General features: G+C 35.0%; 2 protein-coding genes across 11 annotated transcripts in view; one reads left to right on the plus strand and one right to left on the minus strand.

Annotated features, from left to right (window-relative positions):
• The window catches only part of LOC145286010 (DENN domain-containing protein 1A-like), a 798,566-nt gene that overhangs the window by 536,566 nt on the left and 241,671 nt on the right, over nt 1-20,329 (plus strand). The window lies entirely within an intron of this gene.
• On the minus strand, nt 927-2,519 carry LOC145286351 (uncharacterized). The gene is made up of 3 exons (XM_080135290.1): nt 2,376-2,519; nt 1,449-2,122; nt 927-1,306 (listed from the first exon to the last, which is right to left on the minus strand). Exons 1-3 carry the CDS (start codon nt 2,517-2,519, stop codon nt 955-957), a joined length of 1,170 nt encoding a protein of 389 aa, XP_079991416.1. The 3' UTR covers nt 927-954.

The raw sequence follows: 20,329 nt of genomic DNA on the forward strand, positions 1-20,329 counted from the left end.
ATATTTTATTAATCATTTGTTCATATTATTAGCTCTATTTCCTTTTCGGTTTTATTGAGCTTTTTACATCTGGCTGAGTTTATTTTACTTGTAAATATTAACTCTTTAATATTTATGATATATTTTAAGTTTACCATTTTGATTACCTTAGTAAACTTATTGTAACTTTTATTATATATATATATATATACTACCAGTCAAAAGCATTTAGCCACTCTATAACAAATAATTTCTTATTCCAAAAGTATTATTTCTAATGAAACAAGTACTACAATGGTTTTATAATGATATCTGCATAGGCATTTTCTGTAGAAATCAATGAACCCATGGAACCCATATTTCTACCTCTATATTACAGGTTTACTAAATCTTTATTTAACTGTAAGCATTAAGTTTTTTCTATGAATTTAATAAGTAACATTTAAATCTTTGTATTGTTTCATAAGTGAATCTGCATCTGCAATGCAACATACTTTCATGGAGGAAAGGGGGAAAATGTTTGCTTTGGGGTTGGACGTTAGGGTAGGTCGATTTTTAACTTTTTTCTAAAAACCAAAAATGTTAATGGACCAAAAGTTGTGTCTATACCTATTGAATACTCATACCAAAAATTAGATCGTAGTCTTCAACGTTTTTTTGCGAATTTGACATAAAAGATTTTAAATAAACACGGGCGGAAAAACCCTCGATTTTGGTGGATTTAGCCTAAATATTGATCTCAAAACTAAATAATTTCAGCATTTAAGCCAAGAAATCTTATTTTATTTGATGGGAATATAATTTGAAACAAAATTATACAAAAATTTCAAATTGAAATTTAAGCCCCCCCCCCTTAACTGCGCCGAGTTTGAAATGCTATTATTTAAACAGAAATTGTTGAATGTATTGACAAAAATTTTTTCCTGATATGAAAATACAACAAGCAATTATAGAAAAACAAATAATCATTTATTTTTAATATAAAGAATCAAAGTGTTCTAAATAAGAGCCCTTCGATGAAAAAGCGGGTCTTAATTGTTGGCACAAAACTTTCCCAAGTATGTGCCGGTGCCTTGCTTCAAAGCTGTATACACATTGAGAAGCCTCTGTCACCAACTTAACTGCTCGTTCAACATCAGGGAAATCTGGCAAGTCAAGCTTTTCGCCTGTTAACAATGAACTCTCTAATTCACTGTCAGAAAAGTCTTGTGTAAGTGGTGGCTCACAGACTCCATTTACTGACAAATCTATTAAATTTGTCCAGTGTAGAGCCTTAAAGTTGATCATCGGTATCTTTTTAAGTCTTTTCTTGGCTGGTTCCCCTCTTCTGAAACAATATAAAAAATAATTTGAGTTTAATCTTTAAATGCAATTTATACTGCTTTAATAAGATTTGGTGAAATTAAATGTAATCTTTAAAATGTCACAATAAATTGATGTAAGTTTTATATGAAGAAATATTAACTTACCTAATGGTCAAAATTCTTTTTATTCCCTCTTCTCTTACTTCAAGTTCATCTGATTTTACCATAGAAAATAAAATATTTTCTGGCAGTAATGCAAAAGCATTAAACTGAATGTTTTTAAGTGTAATTTTTTTAATTTCAGTTGGTTGCTTCTGTATTCTCTGAATCATATTATAAATGTACATTTGTTGGTGGTGGAATTTGTTATGTTTTTTAATGTCAAACCAACAAATCGCATATACATTTACAATAAAATTGATCAAACTATGCAATTTGGTTGAAAGATTATGCGGATATGTCCCACGAGTCCATAGGCACATGAGCCTGATAGCCAACATTAACCATCTAGCCTGGTTCAATGGTCCAATTTTCCAGGATACAAATCTAGGGTCTACCTTACCTCTAGAAATCCCAACTGTATACTCGTAGATCAGTCTTTGGTCACTACTTAGGCTATCCTTGTCTTCAAATTCACACTCCAAGGGATTCCCAACAGCGGAAAATGCTATTTGTGGTAAATTATGGTAATCATTTGCACATAATTTACCCAATGGACCACTGAATGTTGTGGGGCTTTTTGTGGTGCCATCTAAATGTTTGAACAAAGCCCTAAATGGAAGTTCATTCTGGTGTAAGGAGCAACCAATAGTATGAAGATTTTTTTTTGGATTTTTTTTCTAAAAGTGTAACCAGGCCACCTTCACAGCCTGTGTTCGCATTTGTGTTGTCAACAAGGACAGCCTTAATGTTGCTTAAACTTTTTAATTCCTCTAAAACATCAGCCACTTGCTCTGCAAGAACATTACCAGTTGCTCCAGTATCCGGAAGAATTCGGTGAGTCAAATATAGACTCTCATTTGCTGTTTCTTTTGTTATTGTGAGGTGACGTTCAGATGCTTTGTTTTTTTTCACAATTTGAAATCCATTTACATCCACTGATTCTTTGTAGAGCAGTGTATCTTTGTCTTTCCTCCCATCAACATCTATACAAAGATTTTCCATATTTTTGCTGTGGTTTGGATAGGCATCTGCGTTTACTTTAGCTTTTGCCCTATCAATTTTACATTTATCCATATAGATATTCTTTATATCTATATTAGGGATAAGAAGGCCCATGGCCCTCAAATCCAAGAGCAGGGCATTGCCAAGACTGGCTCCAAGATTAGAGGATATATCACCCCTGACTAATTCAAGAGCAAACCTTGGAATTTTTGTAAGGTTATAGGGCACTTTGAGAGGACTATCTGGCTGTATGTAATCTGCTTCATCACTTGGAGAAGATGAGTGACTTAGAGATGTACTTGGAGAAACATGATCTTGAATAGATGATGTTGATGCTATGGGAGATGTTTTTTGTTGGATTTCTCTTTCTCCTTTTCTTTTACTTTTTTTTTTTATTGCGGTTTTATCTATTGGACCAAGTTGGAATGTGCCCTTGGGCCCTATTTTACTCCTTTGGTCTTTTAAATATTCTCGGTCTTCCATAGGAACCTGGAATATCAGATTAAAATGAAATTTACTAAGATTAAAAATACAGTTTAACATATTAAATTAAAAATATTTTACATGTAAAATAAAATGAAAATTTGATTTAAATATTTATTTCAACTGTGGAAATGTTTTTTCTCAAAATTTACATAATTTAGACATTAAGTTATCCCTTTCATAATAAATTCAAAAATAAAAATAGAAAATAACTTACTTTTCGCTTCAGAGGGCAAGTGCAAATGATGCGCTTGGTCTGGCAATTTTCTTTGTCACATTTGACATTAATATTGTCACAACTTAAAATGGGAAGCTTGCATGAACATGATGAAATATCAAATAATGTATCTGTTTTTTCCTTCTAGAATTTTGTTTGGGCAGCAGGTAGATGTTTCCTATTTATTTGCTTTGCCTTCTGAAAGCATAGCATATTCACCTTGACGACAACACAATTTTCATTTAACAAAGGCAAACGAGGGTTGACAGCCTTCCAAATATTTATCACGTCATTTGCTATTAATTTCGAAATACCATAACAAGAAAGATGGGGATAAGTGTTCATTAAAAAATAGCTATATTGAATTATTTGTCTAAAGGTTGGTGGCTCTGTTTTATCCAAAGGTGATGGTAAACCTGAAAATTTAATTGCTCCTTTACTTTGAGTGGAAACTCCAGCGTTTTTTTCCAGCCATTTTTTAAATTACAATATCTGTAAAAAGAAACACACACACACATATATAATATTATGAGATAACACACGAAAATATTTTATTTAAATTGGAAATAAATTTCAAAATTTATTTTAAAAAAATGTTTTACTTACCAATCAATACAGTTTAGTTCAAAAACTAATTCGTAAACCAAAACCAGCCTTTAAAAAACACTGAATTTTGAAATATAAATAAATGACAATAATTATAAAAAGTTTAAATATTTTAATAGTTGTGTTTAATTTGTTAAATGAACTATTTTAATAGTATGTTTAATTTCTTCAATTAATTCGTGTGAATTCGAAGGTTAAAAAATGTAAACAAGGGGCAGATAAATACTACCGGTGAAAGTCTAAAAAATATCCAATAAATAAAACTTCTTTTATTAAGTCGTCATTTGTATTTGAAACTATATATTTTAATATATTTTATTTTTGTTTTTGGTCATTTTATTTAAATTAATATGAAAATAGATAATAAACTTAAAAAATAAATTCTTTAATAGATTTTATTATTTTACTCTAGTTTAACCTCGGATTTAATTTGATGGATACATATATCCGGTGTCAGCGAAATTACGACTAAGATTGCAAATATTGATGTCTTTAAATTCAATTTCGCAAAAAAATACAAAATTTTGGAAAAAAATATTTTGTCAGGTGATTTAGGGTGTTATTTCACAACTTTCCATCTATTGACCTATTTAAAGTTCCAAAAGCGACCTACCCTATTGGACGTATAATTTTGTCTATACAGAAATACTCAAAGGGAAGTAAGAAGATTTTTTTTTTTTTTTTTACAAAGGAGTCACCACTTATCAAGGCCCAGAGGCCACTTGAGGATAAGTGTTAATAAGCGTACGGTAGTCAATGGGACAATACCATAGTAATCGTTAGTAGTGGAAATTTGGTAAATTGGATTACTTAAGAACTTGTTCACATACTTGAGAACGATTATATTGTCGTCAGTTGGAAAGCAGGCAAATGAAAGAGTTCCATATTCATGCAGTTCTAAGACAGAAGCTTTGTTCATGTAATCTACGTTTAGGTGTAGATAATGCACTGTGGATGTGTTATCGGCAGCTCCAGTAACTCTCGCTTCTCCTTATTTGCCCTTCAATCCTCATTTCCAATGAGTGATTTTTCTGATAAAGGGTAAAGTAAAAGCTACTTCTAGGTCAGTAGTACTTCGTGAACAGTAGCCTGAGATGGAAATTTTCTGTTTCTATGTCTATCCTTGTGGCCATGTCACTAGTAAGGGTGCTGGAGGTAAACGTTTCATCTGAGCTGACGTTATCCGCCTGATAGTCAGGGACCTGAACCTTGGATTAACCACTAGGGAGGCTGTCCTATCAGCAGCTGCAAAGTACTGGGGCTGCTGTGTTGCCATTTGGTGAATGGATTCTGGACCATACAGTAGTTTCTGGTAGGTCCTCTTGATGCCATACTAGTGGGTAATTGCAGCTTTACCTTATGTGTTACCAAAAAAAAAAAATTCCTGTCTTTTTCTCTTACTTTCCTTCTCTAACCAAGTCTGTCGACCTGTTCCACAAATCCCAAAACCTCAACATGAATTATCTCAAAAAAAAAAAAAAAAACACAAACAAACCAAAAACCCCATCCTTCAACGTAGACCCCTACTACCCTGTCTCTTTCTCCAACATCAGGAGTCTACGTTCCAACCTTCCAGAGGTTGAAACCTAATTGTAGGAGATGAAACCAGACATATTGTTCCAAAGCAAAACTGGCATAGGGCCGATCACTTCCCTAGATGAGTTCATAATTAATGGATACTCTAACTTTACATCTAAATCTGACCCCCAAAATCGCCATGGGCATGGAATATGTGCCTACATTAAAGATGGCTTTCCGTGTGGTAGGGATATCTCCAGACAAGACCCTAATTTACCTTATATGTGCTTCTGAGTTGAACTTGCTTACACCACCGCATTTATATTTGCCCTCTATCGCCCCCACAACAGCAGAGTTACTATCTTTAAGAGCATATTTGAGAAAATTGACCACATCCTGTCTGCTTTTCCTTCGGCTAACATTCACATCTGCGGTGACTTCAATGTCCACAATGTGGAATGGCTGACCCACTTAAACAAGACACATGATGAGGGGAGTTTCTGTCATGATTTCTCCATTGCCTATGACCTCACTCTTGTTCACAAACCCACCCATGTGCCCGACTACCGGTCAGTATGCAAGCCCTCTAGACCTTTCTCTCACAACTTCCCCTGAGCTATGTTCATGTTCCGTTCTATCTCCTCTGCGATCTTCCGACCACTCGGTTGCATAAGTTAAGATAAAAATGAAATGTAATAAGTCTTCAGACGTACCTCTCCACTGTACAGTATATCGATACTCTATGGCTCACTGGGATAGCTTCCATATATTTATATCTGATCTAACTCTGCATTCCATTTTTAAAAAGGAGGTGTCCTCTATAGTATCAGACCTGACCGAATGGTTAATTGTAGGTATAGACCGATTCATACCGTCCAAAAAATTTCAACAAAAACCTAACAGCCAGCTATGGTTCTCCCTTGAATGTGCTGCTGGTATCGCACACAGGAATCACTTTTTCCATAGCTACCAACGTAATAGATGTACTGAGACTAAAGCTTCTTTCAGGACTGCCAGCAACCACTGTAAAAGAGTAATAAAAAATGCAAGAGAACTATATGCTCAGTCCGTTAAATCTAAAGTAGCTGAGCAGCGACTTGGTTCCCACCAGTTTTGGCAAATAACAAACAGGATCCTGAACAGAAGCGTGTGTTCTATCCCAACCATCATCAATGGACCTGAGTTCATCTCATCAGCATCAGACAAAGCCAAACTATTTGCCAAGAACTTTGCAGTTAATTCTACCCTATATGACCAAGGCCATCAACTCCCCATATTTCCCCCTATAACAGACAACACACTATGCAACATACAAATATCTGTGTGGGAGGTCGCCAAGCTAATCAAGAACCTTGATTCCAGTAAAGCAACTGGCCCTGATGGTGTAACACCCCCTCTTATGAAGTTATGTAAGGACCTCTCGATCGTCGAAAACTTGGCTCATGTCGTCTTTGTACCTCTGGAGGCCGTCACATGATATCTGGTATGTTGAAAACGAATAACAAAACTCACGCAGACAAGAAGGACAACAGACGCTTGAATTTTATTCTACTTTACAAAATATATTACAGGTCTTTCTACAAATATATGGTTCAGTTCTTAGTAAGTTTTTAAAAGTCTCAAATCTCTTTTCTCTTCACAGATAGCGTCAGACGGGTTGAAGGAGGGGTCACGTCTTCAGGGAACAGTGTGGTTACTTCGAGTTCCGTGCACAAACTCTCGCTGGAAACTGATTAATTTCGCGCGGCACTAGCATTAATAGGAGTGTGTGTGGTCGGGGTGGAAAATCTCCAAGCCAATCAAATTACGCCATGAAATTGGGGAAAACCCCAAATTTTGCGGGTGTGCAATTCGGCCATATCACTAATTTTGCAATCTGAGATTCAAGTCAATATTAAATTCTCATGTCCCCTAAGGTTACCAACTGTCAGTCTGAACATCTGGCTCTTGAGTTCGTCGAGGCCAGTCAATGTTATTGTTACCAGATTTCTGTCATCAATTTTGAATTCAAAATATATATCTCTCTGACTTCCAAACAATAAGTAAATATATCTATTTTGACAATGAAATAAAATATATATTTATATCCTCTATTGTGAATCTTCGGGATATCCGCTGTTACCTGGGAGCTATTAAAACTATCTTAGCATACCCGGTTCCCCAGTGAGGGGCAATTCACTCCCTCAGGTCGATCATATAACAATGGCATTCCGATTATAATGAAAAGGCTTCAACCAGAACTTACCCCCATACTTAAACTGTTTAAGTGTTGTCTTAAGGAGAAGTGCTTCCCAACATCCTGGAAAACCTCATCAGTATGCCCTGTATTTAAGAATTCAGGTGACAGGTCATCCCCTTCTCAGTACAGACCAATAAGTCTCTTGTGTGTCATGAGTAAGTTGCTGGAATCCATATTGAATAAAGAAGTAGTCAACCACCTCAGCAGGAATAACCTTCTTAGTGACATGCAATATGGTTTCCGTTCTGCTAGATCTACCGCAGATGTGCTTATGGTTTTATCTCATGGGATTAGTGAATCTCTCGACAAAGGCTTCCTTTCTAGGGCAATTGCTCTTGACATATGAAAGGCCTTTGATAAGGTATGACATAAAGGCCTACTTCACAAGATTTCCAGCTACAGTATAGCTGGAAATGTTTTCTAAATTATTAAATCATTTCTATCTGATAGGCTCATAAGAGTAGTGGTTGATGGACAGAAATCAGAAGCCCACAATATTAATGCTGGTGTCCCTCAAGGGTCCATCCTGGATCCAACTCTCTTCCTAATCTACATCAATGGTCTCCCAAAACACATACTTAAATCATTCGTTGACATCTATGGTGATGACACGACCATCTATGGCAACAAATCAAAGGCTGTTCTCTCTGATTCTCTCTCTCCTCTGATCTTGAGCGTGTGGTACAGTGGAGGAAGAGGTGGCTGGTTACTTAATGCATCTAAAACCAAGCTTCTATCTTTACATCATCAGCGCTCTGATCCCCATCTGGCATCAATTGAAATGAATGGCTCTTGTCTTGGGGAAGCTCTATGTTTTGACAAGCTTCTGAGATTGACCTTTACTTCTGATCTGAAATGGAACACGTACATCAAATCTGTTGCCAAGGTGCCTGAATGGTGGGATCCTTCTACCACTCCAGAAGATATCTTACTGCTGATGCAATTCTCTATCTATATAAAAGCCAAGTACATCCAAGGATGGAGTACTGCTGCTATATCTAGGCAGGAGCTGCTAAAAACAGCTTATCCTGTCTTGACAGAGTACAAAATAGACTTCATAGCTTAGTGAGGGATGCCCTTTTCTCCTCCCTGCAACCTCTCTTCCACAGAAGAGATGTTGCAAGCCTGTCTTTGTTTTATCATTATTTTCATGGCAAGTGCTCGCCCGAGCTCCGATCTCTGCCCCTCCCTCTCGCCAATCTTTCACGGAAAACACCCATCTAGCTGAAACCACTGTCAATAATTTTCCCCACTCTTTATCTATGCCTAAATCAAAACGTAGATTCCATGAAGAAAGCTTCTTTCTTAGAAGTGCACGCCTGTGGAACTTTCTTCCATTTTCCTGCTTCCCACCTGACTACAGCCTGGATGTCTTCAAGTTCAAGATAAACAAATTCCTGATAAACCGCCCCCTTAAATAATCCACTTCATAAAATCTCCATTAATAATGATTACTACGATATTATCCCATTGATTACTGTACACGCAATAACCCTTATCCCCAAGTGGCCTCCGGGCCTTGATAAATGGTGACTTCCACGTAATAAAAAAAAAAAAGGTTTAAGCGCAGATAAAGAGTGGGGGAAATTATTGGTAGTGGTTTCAGTTGGACAAGTGTTTTTTGTGAAAGTTTGGCAAGGGGATTGGAGCTCAGATGAGCACTTGCCATGAGAATAATAAAGCAGAGACAGGCTCGCAATATCTCTTCTGTGGGAAATAAGTTGCAGGGAAGGAAAAGGGTATCCTCCACTAGACTACGTAGTCTATTTTGAACTCTGTAAAGGCATAAGCTGCTTCTAGTAGCTCCTGCCCAGATGGGGCAACAGTACTCCGTCCTTGGACGTACTTAGCTCTTATACAAGGAGAGAATTACATCAGCAGTGAGATATCTACTAGAGCGGTAGAATTCTTGAGTTGTAAGCCATGTTTAGTTTCAGAACAGTTTCTGAGAAATACAAACTGAAATAGAGAAGGAAAGTTTTAAAATATAATCTTAAAAAGATAAGATACAAGTTAGAAAAGCATTTCATCCAAGGCATGAAAATTGTTAAACAAAATGGTTTTACTATAGGCTTTAAAAGGATGCATAAAGGTACAAGATTCAATTTGAAATTTATTTACTTTTATAAATTTTACAAAGTAAGGTATAAAAAGTTAATTTAAATTGAATCAAAAAATTACCTTGGGTTTATTTTATGTAATGTACATTTTGGTGCACTTTAAAAACATTATCTTTCATTTAGCAATTAATGATGTAAATATAAAATTTTCAATTATTTTTTTAAAAAATGCAACAGAATGTACATTACATAAAATAAATCCAAGGTAATTTTTTGATTCAATTAAAATTAAATTTTTATACCTTACTTTGTAAAATTTATAAAAGTGCACATTGAAAATAAATGAATTGAATCTTGTACCTCTATTTTTAAAGCCTATAGTAAAAACATTTTGTTTAACAATTTTCATGCCTTGGATGAAATGCTTTTCTAACTTGTATATATATATGTGTGTATAGAAAAGAGAAATAAAAGAAATGGATTTTTATTTTTACCTTAAATAGGATGAGCATGTGAAAAAGGAAGCCATTTCTTAAGTTTGATTATGCAGTCTCGTTCAAAAACACATACATATATACATATAAATAAATATACATGCAATATGTACCCGGTAAAAAGAGTTTTTTTTTTGTTTTTGTTAATTAAAACAATGCAAAACGAATAGGACATTTTTGATAAATAAGAAAGAAAACTAATGTGCATGAAAGTAAGTTAATTGTAATTTATGCGCACCTTAAAATAAGCATGCAAAAAGTATGTCATAAAGAAAATTTACAAAGAAGTCTTATGTTTTTTTTATTTCAGTAAAAGTATTAGTTATGCATTAGTAGGTTAAAGTGTTAATACAAGCAACATGGATGCAATTTAACGTCTTGCCCAGGACATGTTTGTCTTTTGGGAGATGTACTACCGAATAGTTATTATTTTTTGTCAAAGCATCTACTTCGTTTTTCATTGCTAATTTCCATTGATCACCCTATTCTGAATTAATTGCTTCATTAAAGCTTTTTGGCATATTATCCATGAAATAGCAATAGGCGATTTGATAATCTTTCATATTATCAAACACAAAAAAATCTGGCTGTCTTCTATTTCTTCTGGGGTATCTTTCGACTTTAACATCATCATCATCATCATGGATACTCTTGTCTCCGTCATCTTCATTGTCTTCATTTGTTTTAATAATTTGAGGAAATATAATTTCATTCTCTTCATACGATGGAGTTTTGTCTTTAAAATTAAACATGTCTGTGAATTTTACACATCAGATTATTTTTATTTTATTTTTTTCTGGAAAAAATACTAAATTGGCTGGACTGTTTTTATCGTATCCAAGAAATATATCTCTACCGGTTTTAATATTTAATTCAATCTTTTTATCTATATATGAGAAGCAAGTTGAACCAAATACATGCATTTTGCTTAAATTTGGTTTTCTACCTCAGAAAGCTTCATACGGGGTTTTAGATAGTGTTTTGTTAAAGCACCTGTTGTGCATATATGCAGCCGCCATAAGGGCGTACGCCCAGAGGTTTTGGGGAAGTTTTGATTCAAAGGGGAGACATCTTGCCATTTAAAAAATTTTTCGACATGCTCTTTCCGCAGTCCCATTTTGGTGTGGCCAATTAGGAGCCAATTTTTCATGCTTGATACGATGATTAATTAGTAAAAGTTCAAAGTTTGTATTAGTGAATTCCATATCATTGTCAGAGCAAATACACTTTACTTCACCTTAGGAAGCGATGTCGGTTGAATATTTTTTAGTTGCTAGTAGGGTATCAGAGTTGTTCTTTAAAAAATAAACCATTATTAAACCTGAATGGTCGTCTACAAAATTCAACACATACCTGTAATGTTCTCTGGCCATCGGTTCCACGGGACTGTTCAAGTCACAATGCACCAATGATAGGATTTTCATGGTCTGGTATTTTGTTTTGATAGTTTGTCATTTTTCTCTTCATACAAACATCACAGTTAAAGTTTTTTGATATTTTTATTTTCATTCCATCAACAACAGTCAGCAACTTTTTGATATCAGGAATATTGCAGTGCCTAAGAATTTTATGGAGCTCTCCACATTTTTAATGGAGTCTCCTTTGAAAGTTCTGTACCTACATTGGAAACTCTTGTGATTAGGTCGGCCACAATTATAGCAAATAATTTTTTTTTTACTTATCTTAGGAGAAAAATTGTTCTTGGCAAAATTGCGGTTTTTATTCCAGGCATGGGTATAATTTAGTTTTGGTGTTTTTATGTGTATTTTTAAATTTCATGATATTTGTAGATTTGTTTTTTCTGTGATCATTTTTTCAATTTCCTCCTAACTTCTGAGTGCCACCTTGAATTGACTAAAAGTCATGGATTTTTTTTTTCTTGGTTATCACGCTGGCAAATGGCTTGAATTCACTTTGAAGACCATGGAGATTAACAGACTGTCGCTAATAACTTAACTAGACATTTTTAAAGAATTTGCGGTGGTTTCGGCTCTTATAATCTGCAATTGTTTCGGCTTCCATTTGTTTTAGAGAGGTCAGTTCAGTATATAAAGAAACAATTTTGGGTTTTCCTTTTGATAAATAAAGCTCTCTTTATATGTTCAATGATTTGTCCAGGGCTTCTCTCATTACCAGTGATAGACTTTGGTCATCTAAGTACTGTATTAATTCCGTTCTTTTCAATAAAGTCGGAGTCGTTTCTGTTTTCAGGTTGTGCCTAAAGTACTTTGTGTAGCTTTTGGATTCGTAGATATCCTAAAAATTTCACTTGCCACAATTCGAATTTTGATTCGGATCCATCAAAATAAAGTTGGGTGCATAACCTCTTGAGTTGTAGGCCATGTTTAGTTTCAGAACAGTTTCCGATGGTTAGTTGTTCTACAGAAGTCCTGGAAGTGACTGGTTCTCAGTAGACAGTTCTTGAGTTGGAAGCCACAGAGCAAAAGATTTTTCTCATGTTGACACAAACAAAACATATGCGAGGTTGCTAAAGAAAAAGGTTTAATTTTTATCGAGCAATTCTGGTTTCTGATTGGTTGGTAGCAAAACGTGAATTAATTTGATTCGTCAGTTCCTAGCAGCACCATTTATAAATAGAATCTTCCAATTGTGAGGGACCATACCCCCATTACAATTCAAAAATATTGCAACAAGAATAATCCCTGTATTTTTTCCAGCGATCTTGGCAACAGATTTGATGTATGTGTTCCATTTCAGATCAGGAGTAAAGGTCAGACTCAGAAGCTTGTCAAAACATGTAGAGACAAGAGCCATTCATTTCAATTGATACCAAACGGGGATCAGTGTTGATGATGTAAAGATAGAAGCTTGGTTTTAAATGCATTAAAATTAATCCCCCCACCTCTTTCCCCATTAAACCACATGATTAAGATAAGGTGGAGAGAGAATCAGAGAGAACTTAGTCATTTATGGCCTTGGAAGTGTTGCCATAGAGGGTAGTGTCAGCATAAATGTCTACGAATGATCTAAGGATGTAATTTGGGAGATCATTGATGTAGATAAGGAATAGAGTTGGGCCCAGGATGGACCCTGAGGGATTCCAGCATTAATATTGTGAGCTTCTGATTTTTACCCATCTTATGTACTTATTAGAGAGAAATCATTTAATAATTGAGAAGACATCTCTAGCTGTAGTGGGAGATTTCATAGAGTAGACCTTATGCCATACCTTATCTAAGGCCTTTAATATATCAAAAGCAATTGCTCTAGCTTCGATCAAGAGATTCACTAATCCTATGAGATATATCTGTTAGCACATCTGCTATAGATCTAGCAGTATGGAAACCATATTGCATGTCACAGAGAAGGGTTTTTTTTGCTTAGGTGGTTGACTACTTTTTTATTTAATATGGATTCCAGCAACTTACTCATCACGCACAGGGGGCTTATTGGTCTATACCGAGAGGAAAATAAAATGTTTGAATGTTTAAATGCTAATATAAAACCTGAGAAAATGTTTGAATGCTAATATAAAACAAAGTGTTTGAATGTTAAAATGCTAATACAAAATGTGAAAAAATGCTTGAATGTTTAAATGCTAATATTAAACATCAGAAAATATTTGAATGTTTAAATACTAATATAAAACATGAAGAAATGTTTGAATGTTTAAATCTATAAATATAAAAGGCAAAATGTGTGTGACCATTTCGTGTATGTCTCGCAAAGGCTTCTTTCGCACACGCTCCCGGGGTCGTTACGATCGCTTACAACTGTTTATATATATATAATAATACCTAGGATTTGGGAACGCGGGTCGCCTCTAGATTTATTTACGTCGACTTTTACAAAATTATTGCTATTTTGGCTTCTCACGTGTTGATGTTGCTTTTTCGTATAAAAAGCGAAACTAATTCAAAGCTAACAGTATGTTCTCGGCATCGCGCCGGAACAACGTCCAGAAGGAATCAGCTTTGATCAGTGTGGGGCTAAACTCTTTATATCAAACAATTGCTAATACCCTTTCATTTGAGGAGCCGGTTCCCCCCCCCCTCCACCATCATATTGGGGAAGTGAAAACTGCACCGCATTGAAACAAAGTAAACAAACCCCAAAAAGCTGTCACGCATTAAATAAAATACTGCTACGTCATCTCGTAACGCTGCCGCGATGACCTCATTTAGTGGCTATCTGTCAATCAAACCTTTTTCACTCGCTTTATAAGCCTTATTTTAACACTCTCATCAATTCCTCTTACTCTTGGCCTAGACAGTTAAGTGGTTGGAGTTGGTTTTACTTCCGCGTCAAGGCTTCTGGGTTCAATGCAGCCTCACGACCAAAACTATTTTTCTTTTTTCTTTTACATCTTTAAATACCCGGGCAACGTTTTTTTTTACTTCGCTTATTCTTTAGTTCCCCCCCCCCCCAATACACACAACGGTTTTTTTTTTTTTGTTTTTTTTTTCTAACATCATTTCAGGGAGTTTACTCCCCCCCCCCTGTACACACACCTACAAACATCCGGGCAACGCCGGGTACCCCCGCTAGTGCTAATATAAAACATAAAAAAATGTTTGCATGTTAAAATTCTCATAAAATGTGAAAAAATATTTGAATGTTTTAATGCTAATATAAAACATGAGAAAATGTTTATATGTTTAATGGCTAATATATAATGTGAAAAAATGTTTGATTGTTATTATAAAACATGAAAAGATGTTAGAATATTTAAATGCTAATATAAAATGTGAGAAAATATGTGAAGGTTCAAATGCTATTATGAAACAGGAGAAAATGTTAAATGTTAATATAAATAATTGGAAAATGTTTAAATGCTAATAGAAAACCTGAGAAAATGTTTAAATGCTGATATAAAATGTGAAAAAATGTTTAAATGCTAATAAAAACATGAAAAAATGTTTGAATGTGTAAATGCTCATATAAAACATGAGAAAATATTTGAATGTTTAAATGTTAATATAAAATGTTAAAAAATATTTAAATTCTAATCAAATAGTGGGGAATATGTGAATGTTCAAATTCTAATATAAAATGTGAGAAAACGTTTGAATGTTTAAATGCACATAAAACATGAACAAATGTTTGAATTGTAATTGTCTGTATTTTTGATATGAGGTGTTTTCATTTATTGAGATTGTCGGACTGACTTCCTCATCTTGGTTGTTATAGTCACATTTCGGCCGTTTTGCCCTCCGGCCTTCATCAGGTGTTTTGTATCGAACTGGGGAACCGTTTGTTAGGAGTGTCGAACCCAACCCTTTATTATTATTATGGGGGTACCGTGTTCGGACTCCAGCTAGGCTCTGGGACATAGTTGCTGATTCTCTGTTTTGAATGTTATTTTTCACTGCCTTCGTTCAGGATTGAACTCAGCACCTTTGGATAACTGTAAACTTTGATACAACGTCTAGGACCATTCGGCCATATGTCACATACGTTCAATACAAAATACCTGATGAAGGCCGGAGGGCAAAACGGCCAAAACATTGTGACTATAACAACCAAGATGAGGAAGTCAGTCTGACAATCTCAAATGTTTGAATGTTTAAATGCTAATATGAAATGTGAAAAAATGTTTGAATATTTTAAATCTAATATTAAACATCAGAAAATGTTTGCGTGTTTAAATGGTGATATAAAATGTGAAAAAATATATGTATGTTTAAATGCTAATATAAAAACATGAGAAAATATTTGAATGTTTAAATACTAATATAAGACATGAAAAAATGTTTGCATGTTAAAATTCTCATAAAATGTGAAAAAATATTTGAATGTTTTAATGCTAATATAAAACATGAGAAAATGTTTATATGTTTAATGGCTAATATATAATGTGAAAAAATGTTTGAATGTTTAAATGCTATTATAAAACATGAAAAGATGTTTGAATGTTTAAATGCTAATACAAAATGTGAAAAAAATGTTTGAATGATAATATAAAATGTGAGAAATGTTTGAATGCTAATATGAAATGTGAAAAATGTTTAAATGCTAATATGTAATGTGAAAAAATATTTGAATGTTTAAATGCTAATATGAAACATGAAATGTTTTATGTGAGAATGTTTAAATGTTAATATAAAACATGAGAAAATGTTTGAATGTTTATGTAAAACATGAGAAAATGTTTAAATGTTAATATAAAACATGAAATGTTTGATGTGAGAAAATGTTTAAATGTTAATATAAAACATGAGAAAATGTTTGAATGTTTATGCAAAACATTAAAACATGTTTGAATGTTTAAATGCTAATATAAAATGTCAGATGTTTGAAATGCTAATATAAAATGTGAAAACATATTTGAATGTTTAAATGTTAATATAAAACATGAGAAAATGTTTGAATGTTTATGTAAAACATGAAAAAATGTTTAAATGCTAATATAAAATATGAGAAAGTGTTTTAATACTAAATAAAATAAGTGAGAACATGTTTATATGTTTAGAGACTAATAGAAAAAAGTCAGAAAAACTTAAAAGTTAAAATACTATTAGAAAAAGTTTTTTAAAAAATGTTTTAAGGTTTAAATACTTAAAGAAAACAGGAGAAAATTTTTAAATAAAAAAAAAGTGATAAAATGTTTTTCATTTTATATACTAACAGAAAAAAGTGATAAAATGTTTAAATATTAATAGTAAACGTGAAAAAATGTTTAAATACTAAGAAAAAAGTTACAATGTATAAAGTTTAAAAAAAAAAAAAATAATGGACAGGTTTCATTTTCTAGGCAAAATCTGAAGAAATGAAAAATTATTAAAGAAAAACGCAACACTGCAATCCTTAAAATATGAAGAAATATGTCAATCTGTAAAATTAAAAAAAAAAAAAAAAAAACATCTCTCGATATATGTTTCAATGATAGTGTGAAATCGGGTCATACTGCATAGGATAATTTGACATCGACAAGCTCAATGAGAATGGCTAGCAGTTACTGGAGCTCTGCTCCCACAGAAACCTGTGCGTTACTAACATCTTTTTTGCCAGATGCCAGCATTAGCACCAACTTGATTTTGTCATCACCCAAAGAACCACATACTCCTCACATGCAGTTACAACAGTGTTGATTGAAACACTGATCATTTCTTAGTTAACAGCAAGGTGCATCTCAATATGTGAAGGTTCAAATGCTATTATGAAACAGGAGAAAATGTTAAATGTTAATATAAATAATTGGAAAATTCTTCCCTCCAAGTAGAATGGTCATCTCCTCTATGTTGATACATCAAGAGTGCTGATGCAGGATTGTTTCTCCAAGGCCATTAACAATGCTCTGGATGATTGCTCAACAGACTGCACTAAGGCGTGATGGAACTTTATCTGCAATACCGTGTGCAAGGCTGTTGTTGGTACCTTTGGGAAAATGTAAAGATGAACAAAGGCTGGTTTAAGGCTGGTATAGAGACAGCCCTGTGAGAAAACATTAGCTATGTACAAAGAAGCTCACAACAATTCCAAGAGGATAACCTGCAAGTGTTCCAATAATTACTGGCTGAGGTTATGCGGAGATGTGCAGACTGGCAACACCAGGGCTATTTATGATTTTTTTTTTTTTTTTTACATAGGCATCACCACATTATCAAGGCCAAGAGGCCACTCAAGGATAAAGGTTAAAGAGTGTACATTAGAAATTGGACAATATAGTAATCATTAGTAATGAAAATTTGGTAAATTTGATAACTTATATGGAACGGCTCATCAAGAACTTATTTACGTTAGACTTAAAGACAACCATATTGTAGTCAGCCGGAAAGCAGGAAAACGGAAGACAATTCCACAGGCGTGCAGTTCTAAGAAAGAAGCTTTGTTCATGGAATCTACGTTTAGGTTTAGGCACAGATAAAGAGTGGGGGGAATTATTGATAGTGTCTACAGCTAGATGAGTGTTTCTTGTGAAAGTTTGGCGAGGGGGGACCATAGATTGAAGCTCAGTCGAACACTTTCCATGAAAATAACGATACATCAGAGACAAACTCGCAACATCTCTTCTGTGAGATAGAGGTTGCAAGGAAGAGAAAAGGACATCTCCTACGAGGCTACGAAGTCTATTTTGAACTCTATCAAGGCAGGCCAAGTCCTTTCTAGCAGCTCCTGCCCAGATGTGGCAACAGTATTCCATCCTTGGACGTACCTGGCTCTTATATAGATAGAGAATAGCATCAGCAGTGAGATATCTACCGGATCGATAGAAAGATCCCACCATTTTTCCAGCGGCCTTGGCAACAGATTTGATGTACGTGTTCCATTTAAGATCAGGAGTAATGGTCAAGCCAAGAAGCTTGTCAAAACTTGAGGCCTCCTGAAGACGAGAGCCTTTCATTTCAATTGATGCCAGATGTGGATCAGAATGTTGATGATGTAAAGAGAGAAGCTTGGTTTTAGATGCATTAAAAGTAACCAGCCACTCCTTACCCCATTGTACTACGTGCTCAAGATCAGAGGAGAGAGAATTGGAGAGAACTTGGTCGTTTACTGTCTTAGATGTGCTACCATAAATGGTAGTGTCGTCAGCATAGATGTCTACAAATGATGTAAGGATGTGATTTGGAAGATCATTAATATAGATCAGGAAAAGAGTTGGGCCCAGGATGGATCCCTGAGGGACACCGGCATTAATACTGTGAGCTTCTGATTTTTGCCCCTCAACTACTACTCTTATGAACCTATCAGAAAGAAATGATTTAATAATTAAGACATTTCCAGCAATACTATAGCTAGAGATCTTATGAAGTAAACCTTTATGCCATACCCTATCAAAGGCTTTAGATATGTCAAGAGCAATTGCCCTAGAAAGGTTGCCTCCGTCGAGAGATTTGCTAATCCTATGAGATATAACTGTAAGCACATCTGCTGTAGATCTAGCAGAACGGAAACCATATTGAGTGTCACTAAGAAGGTTATTTTTGTTGAGATGGTTGATTACTTCTGTGTTTAACACAGATTCCAGTAACTTACTCATGACGCACAGGAGACTTATTGGCCTGTACTGAGAGGGGGATGAGCGATCACCTGAATTCTTAAATACAGGGCATACTGATAAAATTTTCCAGGGAGATGGGAAACTATTCTCCTTAAGACAACGTTTAAACAGTTTTGTAAGTATGGGCGCTAGTTCAGGTTGAAGTTTTTTGAGTACTATAATTGGAATACCGTCAGGGCCAGTTGCTTTACTGGAATCAAGGTTTTTGATTAGCTTGGCAACATCACGTACAGATATACGTATATCATATAGCGTGTTTTCTGATACAGGAGGAAATATTGGGGGTTGGCAGCCTTGATCGCAAAGGGTAGAATTAGCTGCAAAGTTCTTGACAAAGAGTTTGGCTTTGTCTGATGCTGACGAGATTACCTCAGGTCCATTGATAATAGTTGGGATGGAGCACACACTTCTATTCAGGATTCTGTTTGCTATTTGCCAAAACTGGTGGGAACCAAGCCGCTGCTCAGCTACTTTGGACTTAACAGATTGAGCATACAACTCTCTTGCATTCTTTATTACTTTCTTACAATGGTTGCTGGCAGTCCTGAAAGCGGCTTTAGTTTTCATACATCTATTACGTTGGAAACAGTGGAAAAAGTGATTTCTGTGCGCAATGGCAGCAGCACATTCTGGAGAGAACCATGGCTGGCTGTTAGGTTTTTGCTGAAACTTTTTTGAGGGTATGAAACGGTCAATACCTACAATTAACCATTCCGTCAGGTCTAATACTATAGAGGATACATCCTTTTTAAACATGGAATGCAGAGGTAGATCAGATATAAATGTACGGAAGCTATCCCAGTCAGCCTTAGTGTATCGATATACTGTACGATGGATAGGATGAAGAAAACCTTTGAACCCACTGTCATCAAGTCCACATCAGGAGAGATCATCAAAGATTGCTGTAAACAAATGGAGAAATGGGCTGAGCACTACCAAGAGCTTTACTCCAAGGAAAACATCAGGGACAAGGCCATTGAGAACACCAGACCACTGCTTACCATGGATAGGCTCAACTCACCACCCATCATTGATGAACTGATGAAGGCCATTGACTTACTCTCCTGTGAAAAGGCTCCAGGCAGTGACAGAATTCCACCAGAGATTATGAAAGCAGGAAATGAGAACTCACTCCTGGGTCACCTTTACAGGTTCCTGTTACAGTACTGGGAAGAGGGTATGATACCCCAGGATATGGGGGATGCTAGGATCATCACGCTCTACCAGAACACAGGTGGTCCTCAACTACTGGCTGATTGAGTTTAACCAGAGTCACAGTGTGAGTTTCGGGCTAAAAGGT

Source organism: Euprymna scolopes, chromosome 10, assembly GCF_053919585.1.
Source record: "Euprymna scolopes isolate OS-2025 chromosome 10, ASM5391958v1, whole genome shotgun sequence".
Taxonomy (NCBI): Eukaryota; Metazoa; Mollusca; class Cephalopoda; order Sepiida; family Sepiolidae; genus Euprymna; species Euprymna scolopes.